At 42.4% G+C, this 25,095-nt stretch overlaps 1 protein-coding gene across 18 annotated transcripts in view; it reads right to left on the reverse strand.

Moving 5' to 3' along the window:
- The window catches only part of MYCBP2 (MYC binding protein 2), a 304,426-nt gene that overhangs the window by 178,373 nt on the left and 100,958 nt on the right, over window positions 1-25,095 (reverse strand). For 10 of the 18 annotated variants that reach the window (XM_089680408.1, XM_089680407.1, XM_089680402.1 and 7 more), the window contains exons 14-18: window positions 18,268-18,426; window positions 9,661-9,868; window positions 6,701-6,852; window positions 6,152-6,256; window positions 5,892-5,924 (exon numbers count right to left, since the gene is read on the reverse strand). In XM_089680408.1, coding sequence (XP_089536534.1) covers window positions 5,892-5,924; window positions 6,152-6,256; window positions 6,701-6,852; window positions 9,661-9,868; window positions 18,268-18,426 — 657 coding nt within the window. The remainder of the gene's footprint in view (window positions 1-5,891; window positions 5,925-6,151; window positions 6,257-6,700; window positions 6,853-9,660; window positions 9,869-18,267; window positions 18,427-25,095) is intronic. The other 8 variants (XM_089680411.1, XM_089680398.1, XM_089680412.1 and 5 more) reach the window with 5 other exon arrangements.

A 25,095-nucleotide genomic window follows, 5' to 3' on the forward strand; every position in this document is an offset into this window, starting at 1 on the left:
CCAGAAATGAAATCTTGTGACATGTACTTTAAAGCTCAACTCCAGCCATTTTCTTTTTTTACTTTTGAAGTCAAATGGGGAACGGTTAGAACCCCATTGGGAATTGTTCCCTTTTATCTTTTCATTAATATCCCAGAGTAAACAGAAATGCCCCAAGAGCAAGAAATGGGGGGGTAGTGGAAAAACAGGAATGCAATGGAAACCTTACCCCAACCCTTGCTCCACTCTAGTTGTAAACATTTTGTGTTGCTGTGACCAAGAATTAGGGAGGACCATTTTCCCACTGGTTAGGTTCTAAGACTTTCCCAATTCATTCACACAACTGGTTTTGTCTGGAGTTGGCCTTTAAGGTATAAATACCTCTGAAATAGTAGTAGCAGCATAATCATTCTTGAAACTACAGACCACCAGTGTTAATTAAGTCTGGCATATTACCCTGCCAGATGCAAGTAACTAAATGAAGTCCTCACAAGGACAAATGAAAGGACATGTAGCATCTCCGTCGCAGTGGTCTTTTGTATCATGTGTCAAACACTGTCCATGAATCTGGGATTTACCAACACAAATCAAGTGATAAGACAGCCATTCCCCAGTGAAAAGGAAAGTGTAAAGAAATGGATGCTATGTGCTCAGGAAAGTATCAGATGTTTGTCCTCTCTAGTGAATAAGGAAGACTAAATACCTTTTTTCTTGTTCCGCTTAAGTTTTATCTGTGCTGGTAGAATTCTTAGTCTGACACCAGCCTGCCCTCGGTTGTTGAAAAAATTAGCAGGAAATACAAAGGGGCCTGGGAAGAGACATTTCGTACATGCATGGGAAAGCTCACAAAATAAAAATAAGTTTAGTGGTAAAATGAACATAACAAAATATGAAAAACAATGGCAAGACACAACTGAAAATTATCACAAACTAAAAAACGGATATTTTGATGTTGGGTGGCCCAGGGTATCCAGCATCACACACTAGCTGCTTCTACCTTTCTGGGACACCACAATTACAGTGCATCTAACCCAAAAAACTACAATTTTATATTCTGCAGCTCACCAGTCCTTAGATGTGGTCGCTGCATTAGTTTTTTTTTTAGCCAATTTTTTCCTAGTAATCCTGTGAACAACACGCTTTCTCTCAGTGAGTGGCTATACTAGCTGCTCATGAGTATCTATGGAGGGCATCATGGTTGTCACCCAAGCTGCTACCCTGACTTGGACTTTAAGTAGGTCTTCCTCTTCATCTCCTATACAAGGAGCCAGAGGGATTAGTAGTTTAAGAATTTCCAAACTCAAGCTGTCTTCTATCTAGTATTCCCTTTCATAGAACAGCTATTATCTTGTTATGCTTTTAACCTTCACTCTCTAACTTGCATTTATCCCAATGGTGAAGATGGCCACATACACTAGTAGGGTTTTCTTCAAAATTTCTCATTTTAGGAATGGTCAATTTTCTCATTTTTAGACAGGTTAAATAAACATTAGCTGTCGACCACAGTGACGAGCAGCAGGATTGAAAATTTCTCGAATGAATTGTTAATACTGAATGTGATTTTATTTTGTTTTAATAAAATTACATTCATGCCAAAATCAAATGCTAATAGGAAACCATTTTGAAGCGCGTTTGAACAACAATGGTCAAAACATGAAATGTACTGAGAATTTTATATGAATGTTCACAAGAACATTTGTTCTAACCTCTACTACGTTTGGCCAGCTTTAATTCTGATTGCAAACAAGGTAGTAGTGGCCATAGCTATGGGGCAGGGAAGAATTTTTGTAAGTTAGCTCATATACCTTGAGTCCCAGAGAGTTATAAGCAAAAAGGTATGGGTTGCAACAGACTGGAGTCTACACAAAATTAACAGTTTTAAGGCCACTCCATGCACTAGACAAGACATTTTCATGTTCCAACATATTGAGTTAAGTGTCTTACACACATGCACTTAAACCAAAGAACTAAAGGGATAAATTCAAAAGTGGTTTCTTTGGTTGGACTTTTTTCTTGATTCCACACCTTATCAATCACATATCTTTAAGCTCAATTCACAAACATGACAGCACCACAGGTGCTGTTTCTCTAGTACAAAGAGATCACATGTCTAATATGAAGGCTGACAGACCATAAAATTTTAGTCAGAAAATTAAGCCCTGCTAGAGTACTTCAAGCTGGCCCCTTTTACAGGTATAGCTTATAAGTAAAACATTAAAAAAAAGTGCCTATATAGTTTTAAATCCAGTAATACACAGTCTCACCCTGCTCTGCACATGCTCAGTTTCTGTCTATATTTTGGCATTGTCCTGATCATGTAGGCTGATCTGCTGCAGCCCAAAGATTTACTGCTGCTCAGGGGCTCTGTGCTTCAGCAAAATGTTTCCAGCAAAAACAAGAGCAATGCTGGAGGGAATTTACATAACTTACTAAATTTTGGTAGCATAATTAATGTGGATTTTATGGTCCTTGCTAAAGAACATTTTTTTTTATCAAGTGATGAGTAAAGTTCTGCTTTAAACCCCTAAGCCCCCATTCACACTGGGTGCGACTTGTCATACGACTTGACAGATTCAAATCGCATGACAAGTTGCACCCTATTTGCTGCTATGGAACCATTCAAAAACAGGGCAACTGGAGTCTCAGCGACTTTCAAAAAAGTTCCTGTACTATTTTTGTGCGATTTCATGTGCAACCCTTTTTAACATCTGTGTATGAAGACGCATATGAAGTCACTGAAGTAGTTTACATCCGATGTGAACCATGGCTAAAAAATAGAAGCATGCAGAAATGAAAAGTCAGTAACTAGACATTTTCAAGGAAATTTCATAAAGAATCTGCCTACTGTGGGCAATAAGCATTCTGTTTCCCTTTCTATTCTACAGCTTTTTTGCTTTTTAAATAAAAATCGGCTCTGCACACACTTAAAAACCATAAGATGAAGAACGTATGGACACTACAGGGTGCAGAGATTCAAAAACATTTAAAAATGCGGAAAAGAAAAATTATCAGCTTTTTAAACAAGTTCACATTTATTAAAAGCACCAATGATCTCTACCAAAGATGTCAGCTCAAATGAAGGGAATTGCCTGAACGCACCAATTATAGGCTTGCCAGCAAAATGTTATCACTTCTTAAAAGGAGATGTATGGCCAAAGCTATTTTGGCTATGCTTCTATGGATCACAAGAGTGCAATTAGTTTTGTACTCCTGTAAATCAGTTCTCAGCCAACAGCAGGCTGAAGCCCGTTGTCTACTGATGTCTCAGGGCTGGTTCAGGCTCTGAAAAGATCCCGTTCATATGGTCAAGATCCACCCAGGAGCCTGGACCGGCACTTGGCTCAACCTCTCAGCAATCCACAGAGTCTGATTCAGCCCCGTCCACCCTTTCCACAGCCCAGTGCTCCAGTGAGCCCTGGAAGAGCAGAGAGCCAGTGCCTGACAGTCACAGCTCTCTGCTCAGAGCAGAGGGGGAGAACTGAGCGATCGGCAGAGTTTGATAGCTCAATTTTCACTGCAGAGCTGGAGGGGGACAGATGCAGCATTGGAGCGATGCTGCATCCACCTAGGTACGTATAATTTTTTCTCTTTAAAGCATTTTCAATACTAAAGAAAGCTGGGCATCTCCGGATCTTTAAATGTTAGGAGTCATATGGTGATGAGACCAGTGAAGTTCAAATAAATGTGGACTTTCCATGAGCAAGTAATGGATCACTGTAGCTCTTATGAAAACGTGCGTTTGGGGCTTAGCCAAAATCAAGCTTACTGAAACTAAGTGTGAACAAAAAGCACATGAATACCACTTGTCCATATATGGAGAGAGGCTGAGAGGGGTGTGGCTAATAAGAATACCATTAACCAGAATGGTATGTCAAGAAAACCAAATAAATTTTTGTAAATCAGTGCAGAGCACATGACTCCAAACAAATCTCTATAGGATATTAATCTAGAGTGGTAAGCCTGAGGGCACCAGAAGCTGTAAGTGTAATATATATGCGTATGTAGTATTTCCCTAGTCCCCCTGCAAAGTTCTACAAATACTTAAGTGGCGAATATTGATGCCTAAAAATGTTTTACCTTAATGCAGTGAATACGTTAGGGCAGTGGTCGGCAAGCTGCGGCTCGCGAGCCACATGCAGCTCTTTACACATTTTAATGCGGCTCTTCTGTGTGCCGTGCGCCCGCTCCCCTCCCTCCTCTCGGGCGGCCGCCCCAAAAGTCAGGACTCTGCAGCTACCCCAGCAATGGGCAAACTACGGCCCGGCGGACCTTTTAATCCGGCCCGGCGGATGTTTTAATCCGGCCCACGGAGCGTGGCAAACATTGGCTGTCAGGATGTACGCAGGGCAGCGTGACAAACTCCTCTCCTCTCACAGTCCGCCCTGAAGACCGGAACGGCGCGGGAACACGGCGAGAGGAACGCGCGGAGCAAAGGTAAGTGAATTGACACAATATGGGGAATGAATTACTATAGGGGGGATGAATTACACTATGGGGGATGAATTACACTATGGGGGATGTATTTTCAGTTTTAAAAATGTGGCTCTCAAAATGAATTTCAAATCGTGGTTTTGGCGAGATTTGGCTCAGTTGAAAAAAAAGGTTGCCCACCACTGCGTTAGGGTAAAACATGTTCAGGCTTTAGAGCCATTTTAAATTGTAACTTTTTTTCTTTCTTCTGCATTTCGGATAGAGTAGGAGAGTTTTGCAGCTATCTGTCAAGCTAGGAAGTGGTGACAAAGCTCCCTGACAAAAAAATATATATAAATAATTTTTTTTTTTTTTTTTTTTAGCAGAGGACAGTACTTATAATTTTGTCTGCTTTCCTGTCTCAATGACAACCACACTCTCCACTTTCTTTTATGAATGTCACAAGGCCAAGTAATAAATGCTCCCTAAAGAAGTCACAGGTATACATTTTACCCTAGCCCATTCTATCCAAAGCTAAAATAAATTGTCTGGAGATACTTTTGGTTATGATGCAGTGTACTAGATTAATGTTATCTTCACATCTGCCTTCCAGTGACCCTTCGGCAACCGTGTTGTACTTTATATTTACCAGTCCTCTCTGCATCAATACGCTATAAATGAACAGCACTGCAGTGAGGCCCTCTCAGGGATGAGTCCAAGATACCTTGCATTTACAGAATGAAGTGTGGCTAGGAGTCATTCAATCCAGAAGACTGAAGACAGCCTGGGCTACTTTTTAGCCATTTAGGGATTTTTATTAGTATTAGAATAGATTTAGGCTTTAAATTACTTTGCAAGTACACAGATCAGTTTTCCCAAACATCTGCAGGGAGAGGGTGCAAAAAGAAGAGGAGCAGAAAAATAACATGGCTGTTTCCACGATGGTATGTCATCACAGCTCAGTACCTAAGGTATCCAACATTTAGGTAAAAAATATAAAAATAGAAAATGTACAATACATAAATTAGTAAATGTTTTATATCGCCATCCTGTGTATATTTGTGGTTATTTTACTCACAGGTAACAGTTCATACCTTCTCAGAAACCAAACTGCAGACTTTGATATGTGCTGCAATTATTAACGATTAGGATTTAGGATTAGTCCCTTGCTAAAGCAGCTACTGAATACTGGTAAATAAACAGATTTGAAGCTCCAGGATCATTATATTTACACATATAAATACATAAAAAACAAACACAGAAGTAAAAAGGAGAAAAAACAGATCTGACATCTGAAGGCAGAAAAAGTTACAAAAATATAAAATTTAAATTAAAAAAAAAAAAAAAAAAAAAAAAAAAAAGTACCTTTGGCAATGTATACTAATCTGAAACCAACACCATGTGATTCACAATCTCCTGTACTTTAAGAAGTGCACGTGTTTACCTACAGGCTCACAATATACATTCATAACAATTACCAGTTATCAGGATAGTCGCCATACCTATATTTCCATTAGGTCTATTATTATTATTGCCTAAAAAAGGAGAAATAAAAAATAAAATGACAATACAAAAATACAGCTTCTATTTAGTTTTAGAGACAAATATGAACATGAATGATTAACCATTTATAAAATCAAACAGGAAATAATGACAGCTGTGTATCCATGAAAGGTATTCACATAGAAATATACCAATATAATCCAGGGTTTATTATTCCAGTTGTAAACTAAATTGCACAAACTTCAGTAGGAAAGTTTACCTCTCCCTTCATCTATCCTGTGTCTCCTGATGACCGCCCTCTGTCTCTTGTCATCCTGACGTAACTGTAGGTGTTCATCAATGTTAACTCCTGGCACTGGCACAGCTGAAAGAGGATTCAAGACGACAAAAACCCCAAAAGTTTAACTGTTTCTCTGCAGAACTGAATAATCCTCCCCCCACACATTATAAACAAATACAAGAGGGGGCTGCATATCACCATGCAGTAGCCTGGTTCTAGGCCCTCTGTAAACCTAGCGATACATATGTAGATTATCCTAGAACGCAGCTAATTTTGGACGGTCAGTGCTGCTGAATCTTTTGACCTGCTGTTTAGTTGTATCAGCAGTTATTGTTATTTTACTGTACTTGTAGTCATTTTAAAGCAACATACCATGGAGGAAATGTGCTTGCACTTGAGAGCTAAGCCAAACCAATTTCTTTGTTATATTTTACCCACATGTACACTTTAATGTAAAGCCTAAATCTATTGAAAACCCAAATCAAGGGACATACAGACAAATGAAAATAAAAATGGAAAATTTCACACCTTTACCTAGGAGCAAATCCAAAGGTATCATCTCTTTCACTGCATCAAGAATTCCTCTTTGCCGTGCTTCGTGACCATCCAGTTCTCGAGCACAAGCTTTGCAACATCCACACACTGCACAGCCGGACTCTCCAGAACCGCAGCCGCAAACTCTGCAATATAAAAATACATCAGGAATGGTGAGAAATACAAGGAATGTAAGACAGACAATCAGGTAAATGCAAGTATCATTTGGCCCAGGACACACTTATTTTTTCAGTCTCAGGTTAATGCAAGTATGAACATTCCCCGTGCTTCTAGAAAACATTAAGGCCCTCTTCACTCCTCTGCAGTACTTTGTAGCATCCCGTTTGTTTTTTTTTTTTTGTTTTTTTTGTTTTTTTAATGGGCTGCCAATACACCACAACACACAAGCAGACAAGTTCCTTTTATTTTGTGCAACACACCAGAATGTACAAATAATTTCCCATCTGTTTACTAAGGTGCTGTGCATTTGCAAGGTGCACTTTGGTGCCTTTCAGAATAACCTGCACTGCAACAAACCACACATACTTTTCTGTGAAATGTGTCCTTTCCCATGTGTTAATGAAGTCAGCCTTAATAAGTACACCTTTCAGAACAGGTTACATCCATATTCAGGGTGTAACATGTTACTAAATCAGCAGATCCAACATGATAGCGTGGGGACCACCTACCTGGTAACATCACTGATTTACAGAGTTCAGTGAATGAACTACAACTACTGTCAACAGTTGCGGCTGACTGTATATACCACGTCCTGGTATATACGATTTATAAAAATGGTGATTATATAAATGGACTTTATAGGCACAGAAACTACATACGCAAAAACGTTATATCACTGTTCCTTTATCACAGACAATTTGATAAAATATTGTTGTACAGTATACCCGCATTGAATGTCCCAAAGCCCACCATATATTTAAAAGGATGACAACCAGAGATACAGTGTAGAAGTTACCAAAGTAATCCTGGGGGGGGGGGGGCGGGGGGGGCAAAGCACATTCCAAGGTTGAAGAGAATGTCCGACATGTTTTGCGACGACAGTCACTTCCTCAGGGACTAATAATATATCTAAAAAAGATACATATACTTAGACAAACAGAAAACCATGAACAGCAAACACAATTAAGCATTGTAAAATTGTTAAAGAGTGTGCCATGCCGTGGTGGACCTTTTGGTCAGTGGGGGTTGGACCGGCTTCTTGCTCCCCTGGTTTTCCTTGGCTGGGGTTAGGTGGTCAATTCCTAATTGGTCTGATATGTGGCCGGGTAGCCGCGGTTTTTGCCCCTCTGGGCAGTCGGCCCATCCCGCACAGTTTCTGGCCCACTGTTAGCTGCCTTCTCCAGGGCGACGAATGCACGGGAGTATCGTGCCTGGGCAGTCACTTGTCATCGGTAACGTGGCGTGTCGGATCGGGGTGCATATAACGCCGCGGGCTGCCGCTCAGTCCCATGACTCCTGTTAGAGCAGCAGCCCTGGATGGTGTTCTTGCTCTTTGAGATCTTAATGGCCAAGTACTGGTAAGCCAACTTTGATTCAACGGAGGCAATTGCTTGACATGGTATTGGGGAGATAGTCATACGGATGTGTAATGTGATTTGTTTCCCTTTTTAGCCCCATTGGCTGTTGTATGCCACGTTGCGGTAGACCGCCAATGGGGGAATGATATATACAGTGTAGACACGGTTATGGTCCTTTTTGGATGCAATTAGGGGCCATTGCCCTGACGGGTAGGTTTTTCTTATTTGTCTCCCCCCCATCTTGGATGCAGAGGAGGCTTTCCCCTGTGTGATTGAAGGGTCCACTGCTGTCTGGTGCATAATGGTCCATTTTGTAAGTGCTAAACTCAACATTTTTACAATGTTTAATTGCGTTTGCGGTTCATGATTTTCTGTTTGTCTAAGTATATGTGTCTCTTTCAGATATATAATTAGCCCCTGAGAAAGCGACTGTCATCGCAAAACATGGTGGGCATTCTCTTCAGCCTTTGAATGTTCTTTGCCCCCCCCCCCCCCCTACAGGATTACTTTGGTGGTAACTGCTACACTGTATGTCATCCTTTTGAATATATTGTGGGCTTTGGGACATTCATTACAGGTATACTGTACAACAATATTTTATCCAAAATTGTCTATATGTGATTTGAAATAAAGGAATATTGATGTTACTTTTTTGCGCATGTAGTTTCTGTGCCTATCAAGTCCATTTATACAATCTCCTTTTTCATAAATTAGCGTTACAGTAGCTTGACCGTAAAGTACAGGCATGCAGCTACACCGAGTCTCCAGGGGCCTGACACTTCACCAGTGATTTGCTGATTGCAAGTGCAGGGCTTTTTCAGGCTAATAAAAAAATAAATGCTAATTTTTTTTACCTGCAAAAAAGATGTGCATTTATCATTTCTTTGTTTCTCTTTAAAAAGGTGAACTTGGTTATAAAGCAGATGTCTCAAAGCATCTTTCAACTACTGTCTTGCAATGTTGATTTCAGATTCTAAAGACAGTTAATGCTTGCTAAAGGATTGGTAAATGCTGCAGTTAAGTATAAACAGGCATTTAGGTTAAAGCATCCTCTAACCACTACATCAGTCTAAGATTGAGCAGTGACAGAAGGATAACTGAACTACAGCATGGGGCAGGGGATACCGAACTTAAACTCTAAACTGAAGTGACAAAATTCTGAAGTGTCTACTAGAGGCTGCAGCACTGAATAAGAGTGAAGGTAGGAAAGACTGTCTGTCAGAGATTATGCCATCTTCTCTTACAGGGAACTTACATAGTTTTTTATTTCTTTTTTAGATGACATAGGTTGCTTTAACTGGCTTTAAGAAGGCTTACCGATGCTCATAAAGTGTGCATACAAAGATGTCTGTGTATACTGGGCCAAAAGATGGAATTGAGACCTTCTCAGTAAACCTTAAAATTACAAGTCCATACCCTCCTGGAACGCGGTCTGGGCGTCCACTGCTAACACAGCTAGCTCCATATCCAGTGCAGTCTCCACAGACTGTACAAACCATGCAATGTTCCAACTTCCATTTATGCATTCGAGGGGGGCACATCAAGGATTTCTCATCCTTCTCATCCAGCTCTTCCTCCAAGTCTTCATCCATAGCTGTTGCCATGTTTTCAACTCCAAATCCTGCTGTAACAAAATATGTAAAATTAAGGGAGAACAAATACAAAATATTATGTAAAGGCTCCAACCTTGAAGCTAGTAGACATTTATAAGCATCCAATGATTATTTAAGAGTTTAAACGGATAGTTTACTCAAGCTTAGCTAGCCCGCTGAAAGAATTGCACATATACATTTGGTAAAATTGATGGTGTACATGTTAGTTTATAATGCTAGTAAACATCATGATGTAGCATAGATATATTTATATTTCAGATATCTTTACATAGTTGGTAAAGACACCAATCAATCCAGTTTAACTTGAGAATATATGTCACTACCATTTTCCATAACCCTGTACGTTGTGCTCACCAACACACACAACTAAAGTTTAATTTATCTACTCTACTTGCTGACAAACTGTGGAAAGAATTTCCACATCCTCACCACTCTAACTGTAAAGAGCCCCTTACACAGTTTAACATTGAACAGCTTCTCATCTAACTTTATTGTGCGGCCATGTCTTTAGAGACCTAAGATTTAAAATGTTTCCTCCCAATGCTAGTCACATTCAAAGATTTGTATATTGTGAGCATCCCTATTTAAGTATGCAATAAATGCACAGCAACAGATCACCCTGGTGTGAATGGGCACCAAATGCACTCACACAAAGTAACAGCTTTAACACAAGCCCTCACTACATTTACTGCGAGTAATTTATATACACTGAAAGGCTAGCAGGCTGTCAAGATTCTGCTGCCACCAAGCATAGGGCTTGCATGTGGGGCTGTCTAAGGCAGGCTATACATGGGTTGTTTATAGTCCGAATTTTAGGCCGATAAATGAAAAATCGGCCATTGCTGGCAGCAATGCTGCCACCAATGTCCACGAAAAATGGCCGTTTTTTGTGGATTTTCTAACATGACTGATAAAAGTAAATGAGATCAGAGAAAAGCGGTCGACGGGCTGGCCCCACTAACGGCGTGATTATCGGCAGATTTTTCATGCGGCCGAAAATTCGACTGATAAACGACCTGTCTATGGCCTGCATAAGAGCATCGAGCACCTCCTGGCATTTTAGTGCACCCAAGTAGGACAGGTGCTATGGCGGGAAGCGTCTGAATGGGGCTCAATGCTGTATTAAGTAGCACCTGTGTTTAGGGCCCTGTGCTTCCATGAACACATAGGGTTCTATGTGCCTATAACTACAGATGTTAATGATGATTACAGCATTTGTATATTAATAGGGATGCACTGAAATTTCGGCCGTCAAAATATATCAGCCGAAAATAACCTGCCGATTGGAAAATATTTAGCCAATACAAGTGCCAATACAGGAGATTGTACTGCAGACGGGGGTGAAAGGCAGTAGAGGAGCAATGTATACAATGACTGGCTGTCTATAGGTCAGTGTCAGTTTTTAAATGGAATTACCAGCTTTTTATCTTCACTATAGCTCAGAGAATGAGCTGTCACTCTCCCCAAGGCTAAAGGAAACAAAGGGGCAGGGTCACTGGGTAATGTCACCCACCGCTTTGTTTCCTTTAGCCCTCAGAAAATGACAGCTCCTTCTTGGAGCTATAGAGGGGAAAAAAAAAAAAGTCGGCAATTGCATTTAAAAACTGCCTTTTTTTAATATGTAATTAACAGGGGTTTTTTTTTTTTTTTTTTTTTTTACAGTTCTTCGCTTGGAAATGACACCTGATGTGGTCTTCTGCTGCTGTGGCCCATCTGCTTCGAAGTTTGATGTGCTGTGCATTCAGAGATGGTATTCTGCATACCTTGATTGCAACGAGTGGTTAGTTACTGTTGCTCATCATCTTGAACCAGTCTTCCCATTCTCCTGACCTCAACAAGGCAGTTTTTGCTTTACACAAATTCAGCTCACTGAATATTTTTTTTTTTTTTTTATCAGATCCTTCTCTGCAAACCCTAGAGATGGTTGTGCGTTTATATCCCAGCAGATCAGCAATTTTTCAAATACTCAGACCAGCCTGTCTGGCACCAACAACCATGTCATGTTCTTAAATCCCCCTTTTCTCCCCCATCCTGATGCTTGGTTCGAACTTCAGCAAATCACCTTCACCATGTCTAAATGCGTCAAGTTGCTGTCTTGTGATTGGCTGATTAGCAATTTGTTTTAACAAGCAATTGAGCAGGTGTACCCAATAAAGTGGCCAGTGAGTGTAAAGTTAGTGTCAAGATAAACAGAAAATACTTTGTATCTTTAGAAAGAGTTTTAAAACTACAACTGTCAAAACTGGAAACCTCTGTTTAATGCAGACAGAGGCCTTCCAGTCAGGTACAAAGGCAGTTTCTCATTAAATCAAATGAGACTTTGAAAGTTTGTAAAATTTCAAGCAGCAGCTTGTAAACAGTACAGAAAAAGGAAATGTATTGAAGGTTTTGTGTGTATCCTAATTATGATTCTAAATAGAGATGAGCGAATCGAACTTGGCGAAGTGGAATTCGTTTCGAATATCAGGAAAATTTCGATTCGCGACGAATCCGAAAATAAGCAGACTTCGGATGCGCGAATCGAAATTTTTCCAAAAATGGCGGCGACAGGTGCGGCGACGGAGCGGGGTTCTCTGGGAAGGCGCGCAGACAAGGCGCGCTGACCCATAATGCATTCATTCATGACATGTGATCGCATTAGCCAATCAGCAGCCAGCCAGCCAGCACTGTGTAATGGTCGAGCTATAAATTGCGGCCATTTTAGAATTCTCCATTTGCCTCCAGTCATTCAAGAGAGGCAGACCTGGCTGTATTGAGGGACAGAGTTAGGGCCACAGAATTGTTACTCAGGGAGGGACACAGAATAGTTACTCAGGGAGGGACACAGAATTGTTACTCAGGGACGGGCCACAGAATTGTTACTCAGGGAGGGCCACAGAATTGTTACTCAGGGACGGACACAGAATTGTTACTCAGGGACGGACACAGAATTGTAACTCAGGGACGGACACAGAATTGTTACTCAGGGACGGACACAGAATTGTTACTCAGGGACAGACACAGAATTGTTACTCAGGGACAGACACAGAATTGTTACTCAGGGACAGACACAGAATTGTTACTCAGGGACAGACACAGAATTGTTACTCAGGGACAGACACAGAATTGTTACTCAGGGACAGACACAGAATTGTTACTCAGGGACAGACACAGAATTGTTACTCAGGGACAGACACAGAATTGTTACTCAGGGACAGACACAGAATTGTTACTCAGGGACAGACACAGAATTGTTACTCAGGGACAGACACAGAATTGTTACTCAGGGACAGACACAGAATTGTTACTCAGGGACAGACACAGAATTGTTACTCAGGGACAGACACAGAATTGTTACTCAGGGACAGACACAGAATTGTTACTCAGGGACAGACACAGAATTGTTACTCAGGGACAGACACAGAATTGTTACTCAGGGACAGACACAGAATTGTTACTCAGGGACAGACACAGAATTGTTACTCAGGGACAGACACAGAATTGTTACTCAGGGACAGACACAGAATTGTTACTCAGGGACAGACACAGAATTGTTACTCAGGGACAGACACAGAATTGTTACTCAGGGACACAGAATCGTTGAATTAAAGAGTATGTCAGACAACATGCAGAGGAGTGGCAGAGGAGGCAATGTTTTAGGAGCGAGCAGATGTGGCAGCAGAGGAAGGGGTCGAGGCAGCACTAGTCGCAGCCAGAGGCCAGTGCTCCCGGTGTCATCCAGCGGTCGTGTCTCCACCGACAACCCTGCCGTCATCGATTGGTTGGCTCGGTCGTCTTCCTCTTCCCAGGTCACCTCTGACACCTACAGCCAACGGTCGGTGGGTACGTCAGACACAACCGTTAGTTGGCATGGCCCGGGAGCAAGCCCACTGAAATCACGTGTCCTCTACCTGCCCCTGTCCTTTGGTGTTCCCTCACCAAGTGAAGTATCGCATGCTGTGGGCTCAGCCCCACTGTACAGTGAGGAAGAGCAAACAGAGGGCGGTCAGGAACGGGGGGAGACATCTGCCTCTTCAGCAGCCAGGCGAAGAAGTAGTGGCGAGGAGAGTGGCTCGGTAGCCGGTCTAGAGACAGGTCTGTCTCCCGACCCACACGCAGCCGAGGGGGCTAGTAGTGAGGCGGAGACCCTAATTGATGATGATGAGGCTGATCGCACTTGGCAGCCTCGTCGTCATCAGGCGATTGCTTCCGCATCATCAGGAGAAGAGGGTGGCAGCTTGGCAGCGAGCAAAACAGTCGGTGGGTTGCCCAGGAGGCAGCAGGGTCGCAGCAGTGTCAGTGGAGGCAAACGGCCACGGAGTAGAGCACCAGCTCCACTGCAGCCTACCACCACGGCCAGTAGTGGTGCCGGTGTGCACGGAGGAAGTAGCAGTCAGCCAGTGAGGAGTATCGGGGGCAAAGTTTCCTACTCGGCGGTGTGGCAATTTTTCGTCAAGCCGCCCGAGGAAGTAAAGTAGCCGTATGTCGACTATGTGGCCAGAAAGTCAAGCGTGGCCAGGGGGCCCATGTTGGGACTACAGCATTGCGTCAGCATATGCAGCGTCGCCATTTGGTGGCCTGGGAAAACCGTGATAAAGATACGGCGGTTCTGCCTGCCCCAGCCCCCGCTCCGTTACTTGCTCCGTCACCCGACGTCAATCGCCCTCTATCAGCCAGTCAAGGCTCCAACACCTCTGCTGAGGGGAGTTGTCGCTCGTTGGCATCTTCCGCTCGTTCAGATGCTCCTTCTCCTGCTACTCCTCTTCACGGATTCCGTCAGCAGTCTTTCTTGGAATCCGTTTCCAAGAGACAACAGTTTGCGAGCACGCACCCGACGGTGCAAAAGCTGAACGTCCTCCTGTCCAAGTTGCTGGTGCTGCAGTCCCTCCCTTTCCAAGTGGTGGACTCAGCACCTTTCCGAGAAATGATGGCTTGTGCCGCGCCGCGGTGGAGAGTGCCAAGCCGTCATTTCTTCGCAAAAAAGGCAGTGCCAGCCCTGCATTCACATGTAGAAGAGATGGTGGGCCAGTCTTTGAGCATGTCGGTCTCTGCCAAAGTGCACGGCAGCGCCGACGTGTGGAGCTGTAACTACGGTCAGGGACAGTACATGTCATTTACGGCCCACTGGGTGAACGTGGTGCCGGCACAGCCGCACCAGCAACTTGGACAGGTCACGCCGCTTTTGCCTCCACGTTTGCACGTCCTTGGTCCACAAAAGATGTCTGCCTCTACCACCTCTTCTTCCGCCGTGTCCTCAGCCGCCACCCCCGTGCCAAGTCCCATTACCCGACCGGCATATCACATGTGCAGGGCGCAACGGTGTCACGCTGTGCTGCACCTGGTATGCCTTGGCGAACGTAGTCACACAGGGGAAGAACTTCTGAGTGTAATGAACAGAGAAATCGACAGATGGCTGTCTCCGCGCAAACTGAAAATCGGAACCATGTTGACCGACAACGGAAAGAACATGGTGTCTGCTCTGCGTCAAGGAAGGTTGTGCCATGCGCCATGCATGGCTCACGTGTTCAATCTGGTTGTCAAGCGGTTCCTAAAATCCACCATCCCACTGCAAGACATCCTTAAAATGTCACGTAAACTTTGCATGCATTTCAGCCATTCCTACACCGCAAAGCACACCCTCCTTGAGCTGCATCGGCAGAACGGAATTGCACAGCATTGCCTGATCTGCGACGTTGCAACAAGGTGGAATTCAACCCTACACATGTTAGACCGCCTTTACGAACAGCGAAAGGCCATCACCGATTTCCTGATGTTACAAGCGGATAAAGGTACTCCCCTGTGTAACTTTGATGTCAGCCATTGGCAGCTCATGCGTGACACCTGCCGCTTGCTCAGGCCCTTTGAGGAGGCCACGCTATTCGTGAGTCGGCAGGACTATGGGATGAACGACGTCATTCCTCTGTTGCACGTCCTGGAACAAATGCTGTTAACAATGGCTGGTCAGGGTGCGGTAGACGTGGCGCACAGATCTCAATGCCACATGACCCCTGTGGGGGCAGGACAGGAAGAAGAGGAGGAGGTAGAGGAGGACATTTGTGCTCAGGAATTATTGAGTGAAATGGGTGGTTTTTCCACTCAGCGGACAGGAGTGGAGGAGCAGGAGCATCTGGTAGAGGAGGAGGAGGAGGAGGAGACAGAGGACCCAGACGCACCGTGGCAGTATGCTGTGGAGATGGAGGCAGGGAGTCCCTCGCATTCCTTGGCACAAATGGCCCATAGCATGCTCGGTTGCTTGCGTAGCGACAGTCGAATAATAACCATCAGACAGGGGGATGACTTTTGGCTGTCCACCTTGTTGGACCCTCGCTACCGTTCCAAAATGGTGGCCTTTTTCACACCTGCTGAGAGGGAGGCCAAAATAACGTACTATAAAAACCACCTATGTAGTCAGTTGGTCTCTGCCTTTCTGCGCCAACGTCCATCCTCAGACACTGTGGGCCCTGTGCGCTCGCGTTCCGCTGCCATGGCAGCAGGGGAGGGGTGGGGTGGTAGGAGCAGTGGCAGCTCCACCAGCAGCGGCTGCCTCAGTCTGCAGTCGATGATGAGTAGCTTTCTTCACCAGCGCAGTGAGGAAACTACTAACCAGCCGCAGCAGCATCAGGTGGACCTGGAGCAGGACCTCAAACAACAGGCTTGGCCCTACTTGGACAGCACCCTGCCAACCGAGGTAGACAATCCCCTTGACTACTGGGCAACGAAACTTGACCTTTGGCCCCAACTAGCTGAATTTGCCCTTGAAAGGCTGTCATGCCCGGCCAGTAGCGTGGCATCGGAGCGCGTGTTTAGTGCGACAGGAGGTATTGTAACTGTACGGCCTCCCATTGCTGCTGTCTCCATCGCCACACTCTGCCATGTGCCACTTTCAGGTCTCCTCACACTGCTGGTGTGTTCCATTTTGTCATAGGGTGCTGGCAGATTACGGGCCTCCCATTGCTGCTGCCAGGCCCGTAATCTGCCATGGGCCCCTGTACCGCCTCCTCATGCTGCTGCCAGGTCCAGAGTCTCTCATGGGGCCCTGTATGGCCTTCCATTGCTGCTGTCTCCATCGCCACACTCTGCCATGTGCCACTTTCAGGTCTCCTCACACTGCTGGTGGGTTCCATTTTTGTCATAGGGTGCTGTATGGCCTCCCATTGCTGCTGCCTCCACCGCCACACTGTGGCTCCACACTCTGGTTTTGGCCCCGTGACTGCCCAAATGAGTGAGGTGTGCGGTGATTCTAAGATCGACGGCACTCATCTGCATGTCATACTGACTGACAGTATTATTTCTCTTCCCCAGCAGACTCCAAGGGCATTTAAATTAAAGGTACAGTGTTCTGCACTAATATGAAGGCTCTCTGAAGCCTAGAAACACCCTTTTATAAGTTAAATTCGTAGCGAATATATTCGCATCGAATTGAATTTATTCCTCGAATTCGCAGAATCAGCCGAATCGAATTTTTGAATACTTCGCTCATCTCTAATTCTAAATATGCAGAGATGCACTTTGATATTCTACATAAACACCATGAATAAATAGAAGTAGTACCATACACAAACTTGTTCACGAATGCCATGTCCTTGAAAACACAAAACATTGACTGTCTATTTGAACAACAAGAACTAAACAAGTGATGAACTTTAACATAAAATTCAGATCACAACTATAGCAGACTCATTAAAAAGCTTAGAGCACAATTTTATTTCTCACATACATACACATACTCCCTGCCATCTACCAGGATAATGAAGGTGAAATGAGGGTGGACATTTCAGCAAGACAATGATCCCCAAACACAAAGCCAAGATAATTCTCAATTGGTTTCAAAGGGAAAAAAAAAAAATAAAGCTGCTAGAATGATCCAGCCAATCACCTAACTTGAATTCAATAGAAAATCTATGGAAAGAACTAAAGATCAGAGTTCATAGAAGAGGCAGACGGAACCTTCAAGATTTAAAGACTGTGTGGAAGAATGGGCCAAAATCACACCCAAGAAATGCATGCGTTTAGTTTCTCCATACAGGAGGCGTCTTTAAGCGGTCATTACCAACAAAGGATTTTGAACTAAAATATTAAATTCTAGTTTGCGTGTTCTATACTTTTTCCCTGCATCATTCTATTCTATGAAAGCACATAACTTAAATTCTTAACTTATTTGTTACTGTCTGTCTGTATGGATTGCATGAGTTGTTAGATGTGGTGAAAATTTCATGTCAATAGCACCTTTAGAAATATATTTACTGTGAAAAATGGTGACGTGTTCAATACTTATTTTACCCGAATAAATTATATCTCTCAATCACACACACGCACTCTTTATATAAAGAAAAAATAAAGATAAAAAGAAACATGAAAGAATTAAAGTATGAGAATTAAACTTTTTAAAAGGAGAATGAGAATAAGAAGATAAAATGTTAAAAATGGTTACCTTTGCCGCCTTGGCTCATAGCTCCAGTGTCTCTTCCACATTGCCCCTTGTTATTTACACCAAAAGTCCACACCTCTCCTTTCTTAGTCAACACACATGTGTGAGCTTTTCCCATTGCTACTTGTGTGACCGCATGTCCCTTCAAGTCTGTAACCAAGTCTGCAAAATGTTTAAGACTATTGAAAGTCACGTTCATTTTAAATGTGTGTAATAAAATATATAGCAGTTTCAGACAAGACTATGTGCTATGATTTACCATGACATTTAGAGCAGCATCACACTGCCCCAGTTCTGTCCCGCTGTGCTTTTGGGCAAAGAGCAGTTAATCCACAGGCTCCAAGCAGGTTAGCTGCGCTTCCCCATAGACTTCTATGAGGTCCAGCAGTTTTCTGAAACCGCACCAAAAACAGGCAGCATATGCAGAAGTTTTGGTGCACTGACTCCGCACCAAAACCACATGATCCCATAGAAGTCTATGAGAAAGTGCACCTAATCTGCACAAAAAACACAGGTTAACTGCACTTCAACAAAACCACAGCAGGGAAGTTTGATGCTGCCCTTACATGGTTACCTTCAGTCTGCCATAAACTGTCAAGATAAACACAATGTAACATTTGAAATAAAGCATGAATAGCAATGCTTGGAAAGTTTAGGAAATAAAAACACCAACATTTTACACATTTACACATTAAAAGTGAAAAGTTATTTAGCATTTGAAAATTTTCGGGAGTCTTTCTAGAAAGCAATTATAAAGTTGATCTGCAGGCTTAACCCCCTCCCCTTCCTTTTGATTGCTAGCATTAAAAAAAAACAAAAAAAAAAAAAAACGACCTCTCTACTCACCTAAAGCCACATTCACCTGGTGTTCCAGTCCTGAGCATTCTCTTTTATCAGAAAGCGGAGTCTTTCAGACATCCACATCACTAAGTAAGCAGGCAGCACTCCAAACCAGCTAAACATTTTGATTTTCATAGATTTATGAAAGAAAAAAAACGTATATAGACAAAACAGTACATGAACAAGATCTCCCCACAGTTCATCTAGACAAACTCGGCTACAAGCAACATATGCATTTTCATTAGAACAGGTAGGAGATCCAGGCCAATAGTACAGCAACTATCAAACATCAATACACATGGATAGAAACCAGAAAAAGTCTTCCGCTGTCATCCTAAATGGATCTCACTTAAAGGGTTTTTTTTTTGTTTTTTTATTGCAAAACGTTCTGATTCCCACCTCCACCTGATCCTAAGTGTCCGCATGTCAGCGGAAGATTTTTTTTTTTTTCCTGGTTTCTATTCATGTGTGTTGAGGTTTGGCAATTGCTGTACTATTAGCCTGGATCTCCTACCTATTCTAATGAAAATAAATACAGTTGTGTTCAAAATAATAGCAGTCAGACATCACTAACCTGATCAATCACTGTTTTTGGTAGAAATGATATTTCTACATGGCAAATAATTTAATAGCAGGTGTAGTAGAGTAATAGAAATCCAACAGATCCAACAGTCATGACATGCATGCTGCTGATTCTGTGTAATTGAATCACTAATTGAAAGGGGCATGTTCAAAATAATAGCAGTGTGGAGTTCTATTAGTGAGGTCATTCATTCTTTGAAAAACAGGTGGCAATTATTGCCCTTATTTAAGGAAGGAAGGCAGCAAATGTTGTACATGCTGGTTACAGTGCATTTCTCTCTGAAATTCTGAGGAAAATGGGTTGTTGCAGACATTGTTCAGAAGAACAGCGTACCTTGATTAAAAAGTTGATTGGAGAGGGGAAAACAAAAGTGCAGAAAATGATAGGCTGCTCAGCTAAAATGATCGCAAATGCTTTAAAAATGGCAACCAAAACCTGAAAGACGTGGAAGAAAGCGAAAAACTACCATTCGAATGAATAGAATAGCCAAAATGGCAAGGACTCAGCCAACAATCAGCTCCAGGAAGATCAAAGAAGGTCTAAAGTTACCTGTGAGTACTGTTACAATTAGAAGACGCCTATGTGAAGCCAAGCTATCTGCAAGAAGCCCCCGCAAAGTCCCACTGATGAAATAAAGACGTGTGCTGAAGAGGTTACAATTTGCCAAAGAGCTCAGTGACTGGCCTAAAGAGAAATGGCACAACATTTTGTGGACTGATGAAAGTAAGATTGTTCTTTTTGGGTCTATTGGCCGGAGACAGTTTGTCAGACGACCCCCAAACACTGAATTCAAGCCACAGTACACTGTGAAGACAGTGAAGCATGGTTGCGCAAGCATCATGATATGGGGATGTTTCTCATACTACGGTGTTGGGCCTATTTATCGCATACCAGGGATCATGGACTGGTTTGAATATATCAGAATACTTGAAGAGTTCATGCTGAAGAGGAAATACCCTTGAAATGGGTTTTCCAACAAGACAACGACCCCAAACACCAGTAAACGTGCAACATTTTGGTTCCAGACCAACAAGATTGACGTTATGGAGTGGCCAGCCCAATCCCCGGATCTTAATCCAATAGAAAACTTGTGGGGTGACATCAAAAATGCAGTTTCTGAGACAAAACCAAGAAATAGAGAAGAACTGTGGAATGTAGTCCAATCATCCTGGGCTGGAATACCTGTTCACAGGTGCCAGAAGTTGGTTGACTCCATGCAACACAGATGTACAGCAGTTCTCAGAAACAGTGCTTATACAACTAAATATTCATTAAGTGATTCAAAGGAAAGCAAAATCTTCAAACATTTTTCACTTTATATAGTGAATGTTTGAGTTTGTAAAGAAGAATACAAACACTGCTATTTTTTTGAACAGTCGAATATTCACTTTTCTTCAATTTTATTTTTAGAGGAACACAAATTTGATACATTTTTCTTCATGTTTTGATTTGGAATAGAATGTGTAGTGTTCCCAATGCATTTGTGTGTATGGAAATAAAAGCTATTAGAAGGATTTTGAGCTTTATTCACTTTTTTCAACACACTGCTATTATTTTGAGCACAACTGTATGTTGCTTGTAGCTCAGAATTTGTCTTAAGACAGGAACGGTAGGGAGATCTTGTGGATGTACTGTGGTACTATTTTGTCTGTATATGTTGATTTTTCATATACGGGAAAAAAAAAAAAAACTTTAACTATTTTGAGTGCTGCCCATTTACTTATAGATTATTTCTGGGTCTTTTAGAAACCCAGTATATGGTTCCATCATCTGTATTCATGCAGTTAACACTTTATTCACTGATGTGATTTGGGTGTGCATAAGCTTACCTTTTGTTTTTCAATTGTTTGAGATGCCAACACCTCTGTCTGAGTGACATGGGTGCTTCCTATTGGCTGTCCAGAGGTTGTGTTATGATCCAGAAGAGAAGTCAAACAGTGATTAACTGGTGTTGTTCACACACTCTAAAGAGGTGCTGGCAGGGGAGCAAGACAGCTAACTTAGGTGAGTATATCTTTATTCACAAGGTAGAGGGGGGTGTATTTAGACTTATGTTTACTCAATTTTATCAAATTTACAAAATTATCTTTTAATGGATCCCCAACCTGAACAACTTACGACCCATCTCCCTGCTCCAGTTTACCTCTAAACCCTTAGAACGCTTAGTCTACAATCGTCTGAGCTCCTACCTCACTGACAACATGCTTGACCCCTTACAGTTTGGCTTTCGCTAACTACACCCCACCGAAAACTGCCCTACTAAAACGCACTAATTTACTAACTGCTAAAACCAATGGCCACTACTCCATACTACTAGATCTCTCTGCAGCTTTTTATTCTGTTGACCATCCTCTCTTCAAAAGCTCTACTCTTTGCCTTCGAGACTTTGCTCTCTCCTAGTTCTCCTCCTACCTATCACAGTGCACCTTCAGTGTTACCTATAACTGTTGTCTCCTCTCCACGTCCTCTCGCTGTAGGGGTCCCCCAAGGCTCTGTCCTCAGACTCCTCTTCTCCATCTCCTCCCTTGGTCACTTGATAAACTCCCATGGCTTCAAGCACCATCTATGCAAATGACAAATCTCTCTACTCACCTCACTCCTTCAGTCTCCTCTTGCATTACTGACATATCAGCATGGATGTCACACCACTTCCTCAAACTTTCTAAAATGGAGCTCATACTATTCCCTCCAGCCCGTGCCCCTCCCACGACTTCTCCATGAAGATCAATAATACAATCATCAGTCCCTCCCCCTCATGCCAGGGTACTTTGTGTAATCCTGGACTCAGATCTGTTCTCAACTCCAAACCCAATCACAGTCCAAATCTTGTAGACGTCACCTCTGTAACATGTCCAAAATACAAACCACTAAGCAAGTTATTCACTCCCTTGTTATCTCTCACCTTGACTATTGCACCTCCCTAATCGCAGGCTATCCCCTCTTCAGTCTATCATGGATCCTGCTGCCAGACTTATCCACCTTACAAACTACTCCATATCTGCAATCCCTCTCTGTCAATTGCCCAAACATTAACAAAGCCATTTACAACTATGCTGCAAATTACATCACCAATCTTGTCTCCAAATATCACTCAAACTGTCCTCTCCGCTCCTCCCAAGACCTCCTGCTCTCTTGCTCCCTTGTCTCCTCCTTTCATGCTAGTCTCCAGGACTTCTCCATCCTCTGGAACCCACTGCCCCAATTTTTACAACTATCACCAACTCTGTCCACTTTTAGGAGAACCCTGAAAATATTTCAGGGAAACCTATCCCACCCTTCAGCTAAAAACCAAATATTCTATTTTTCCCATCAGTTCATCCCCCACAGTTATTACCTTTTGTTGCACCAGCCCTTCATTAGATTGTAAGCTTCCAGGAGCAGGGCCCTCCTAACCCTCCCTTCATTTTGTAAATCGCTGAGCAAACGGTTAGTGCTATATAAATCCTGTATAATAATAATCATCATGTGTGTCCAATCACCTAAAGCTTACATCTATGGTAAACTTTGCATAGGATTACTTTTTCTCATAAAAATCATGGCCACATCAGCTAGAATAGCTGCAAAAAGCAGGTGAACAATGATCTGAGCAATAGATATTGCTGTGACATTTAAGAGGCTCAGAGAAATTCTGAACAGAGACACTAGGACTCATTAGAAGGATCCAAATATAGTTTTTACAAACCTGTCTTTTTTCCTGTATTCACTAGCAATGTCAACAAGAGAATAAACATTATCTTTAAGATAGATCTGTAACCTGACCACCTTCCACAATAGCTTTACAGGGAAAAAAAAAAAAAATTCTGCCTGAAAAAAAAACAAAAAAAAAAAACAAACACACACCTAATTGGTCACTTTGCTCTGTAGCAGTCAGTATATGGGACCAATTGATTGGCTGAACAGTGTCTTGGTATCCTCCACCACTCTCCCTGAATACCAAGGAGAATGCCATGTAGAGAAAACATTTCAGTTCATATGCACATCTCTACAATCATTTACTAGAACATAACCAATAACCACTGGTTTAGAAAACAAATCACCCTGCAAAAAGTTTCCAAAATAGTTTGTACTTGTGCTGTAAAGGGTCATTAAATCCACATCATAAAAAACAATATATGCTGTATTACATGTGGTTTATACTCACAGTAACTATAGAATTTGTTTTATATATTTTGCAAAAATTACTAGTTGAGGCTGCTGTTCTTTATCTCCCCATTCAGTCCATGTCCCCAGTGCAGTTATGGATTTTGCAGAGCAGTTTTGGCAGCTCTGCACATGCTTTAAGTTTCTATGCTGAACATGTCCTCCCCATCACATCTGAGTAGCCCATGTGAGTAAAGGGTCACATGTGGGCGTATACACAGTAGTAAATGATAGCCTACTCCCTCCCTCCTCCATGCCCTCCAACCAGCTAAACAAAGGGGTGGCATATTATATCTTGATTGATGGAGGCTTTACCTCTCTGATATTCTGAGACACAGGCTGGGGGGGGGGGTGGCACAGCTTGCGACTGGCAGAAATCCATCCACACCATGTTATTGCCAAAAATAAATATTTGAATTCAAATATATATTTGTATGACAATTTAAAAAGCGTTTGAAATTTATTTTAACTGCAGCTTGGAAGACCAGCAGAGGACTAGAAGCTCCTCCTGCTTGTTTCTCTGCAGACAGGCTGTGACAGCTTTATATCAATTAGGGAAAAAAGGTACTTTTGTTTTAAAAAAAGAAGAAAAAAAAAAAAAAAAAAAAACCCAATTACAGTGCCATCTTCCACATACAGTAAGGGATTATGTAAATTAAACTGTATTTAGTATCATTTTAAGGCCACTTTTCGACCCCTTCTTGCACTTTCATAATATTACCAACTACCCCATGACCCCTCCCCATCTTATCACAATTGCAGATAATTCCTTTTTTCCCCTCCATACCCATTTTTCCATGAAACTGGCCACACTTCCTAGTTTCACACCTAGGTGAAAATTACATAACCAAGCCTCCAAGGATACTCATTTCAATCATCCCAGGTGGCTTCAGCTATCTACAAATGCATTATCATACAAATCATCAGGAGCCTGGCTGCAAAAATTCATGAGACACAGCTGGATGCACATTGTGTAGCATAAAAACATGGCTGTGCAGGACACAGAACGCAGCAGAAGACAAAACGCTAGATTTGCTGAGCACGAGTAGGTTTATTGAGATCATATACAAACAAGTAATAAGAGTGAGCGCACAAAAATAAAACCAAAAAACAGCTACTAGCATAGAAGGATAAACCCCTTCATCCTAAAATAGACCATAAAATATATATGCAGCGCTTAATAAAGTGACTATGTGCATGACACGCAAGTACAAAATTTGCACAAAATTGGTGGATTCCAACAATGTCAACAAGGTGACAAGTGCAAA

Source organism: Staurois parvus, unplaced genomic scaffold, assembly GCF_062004578.1.
Source record: "Staurois parvus isolate SC_StPar_1 unplaced genomic scaffold, SC_StPar_1.0 ptg000243l, whole genome shotgun sequence".
In the NCBI taxonomy this organism is placed as follows: Eukaryota; Metazoa; Chordata; class Amphibia; order Anura; family Ranidae; genus Staurois; species Staurois parvus.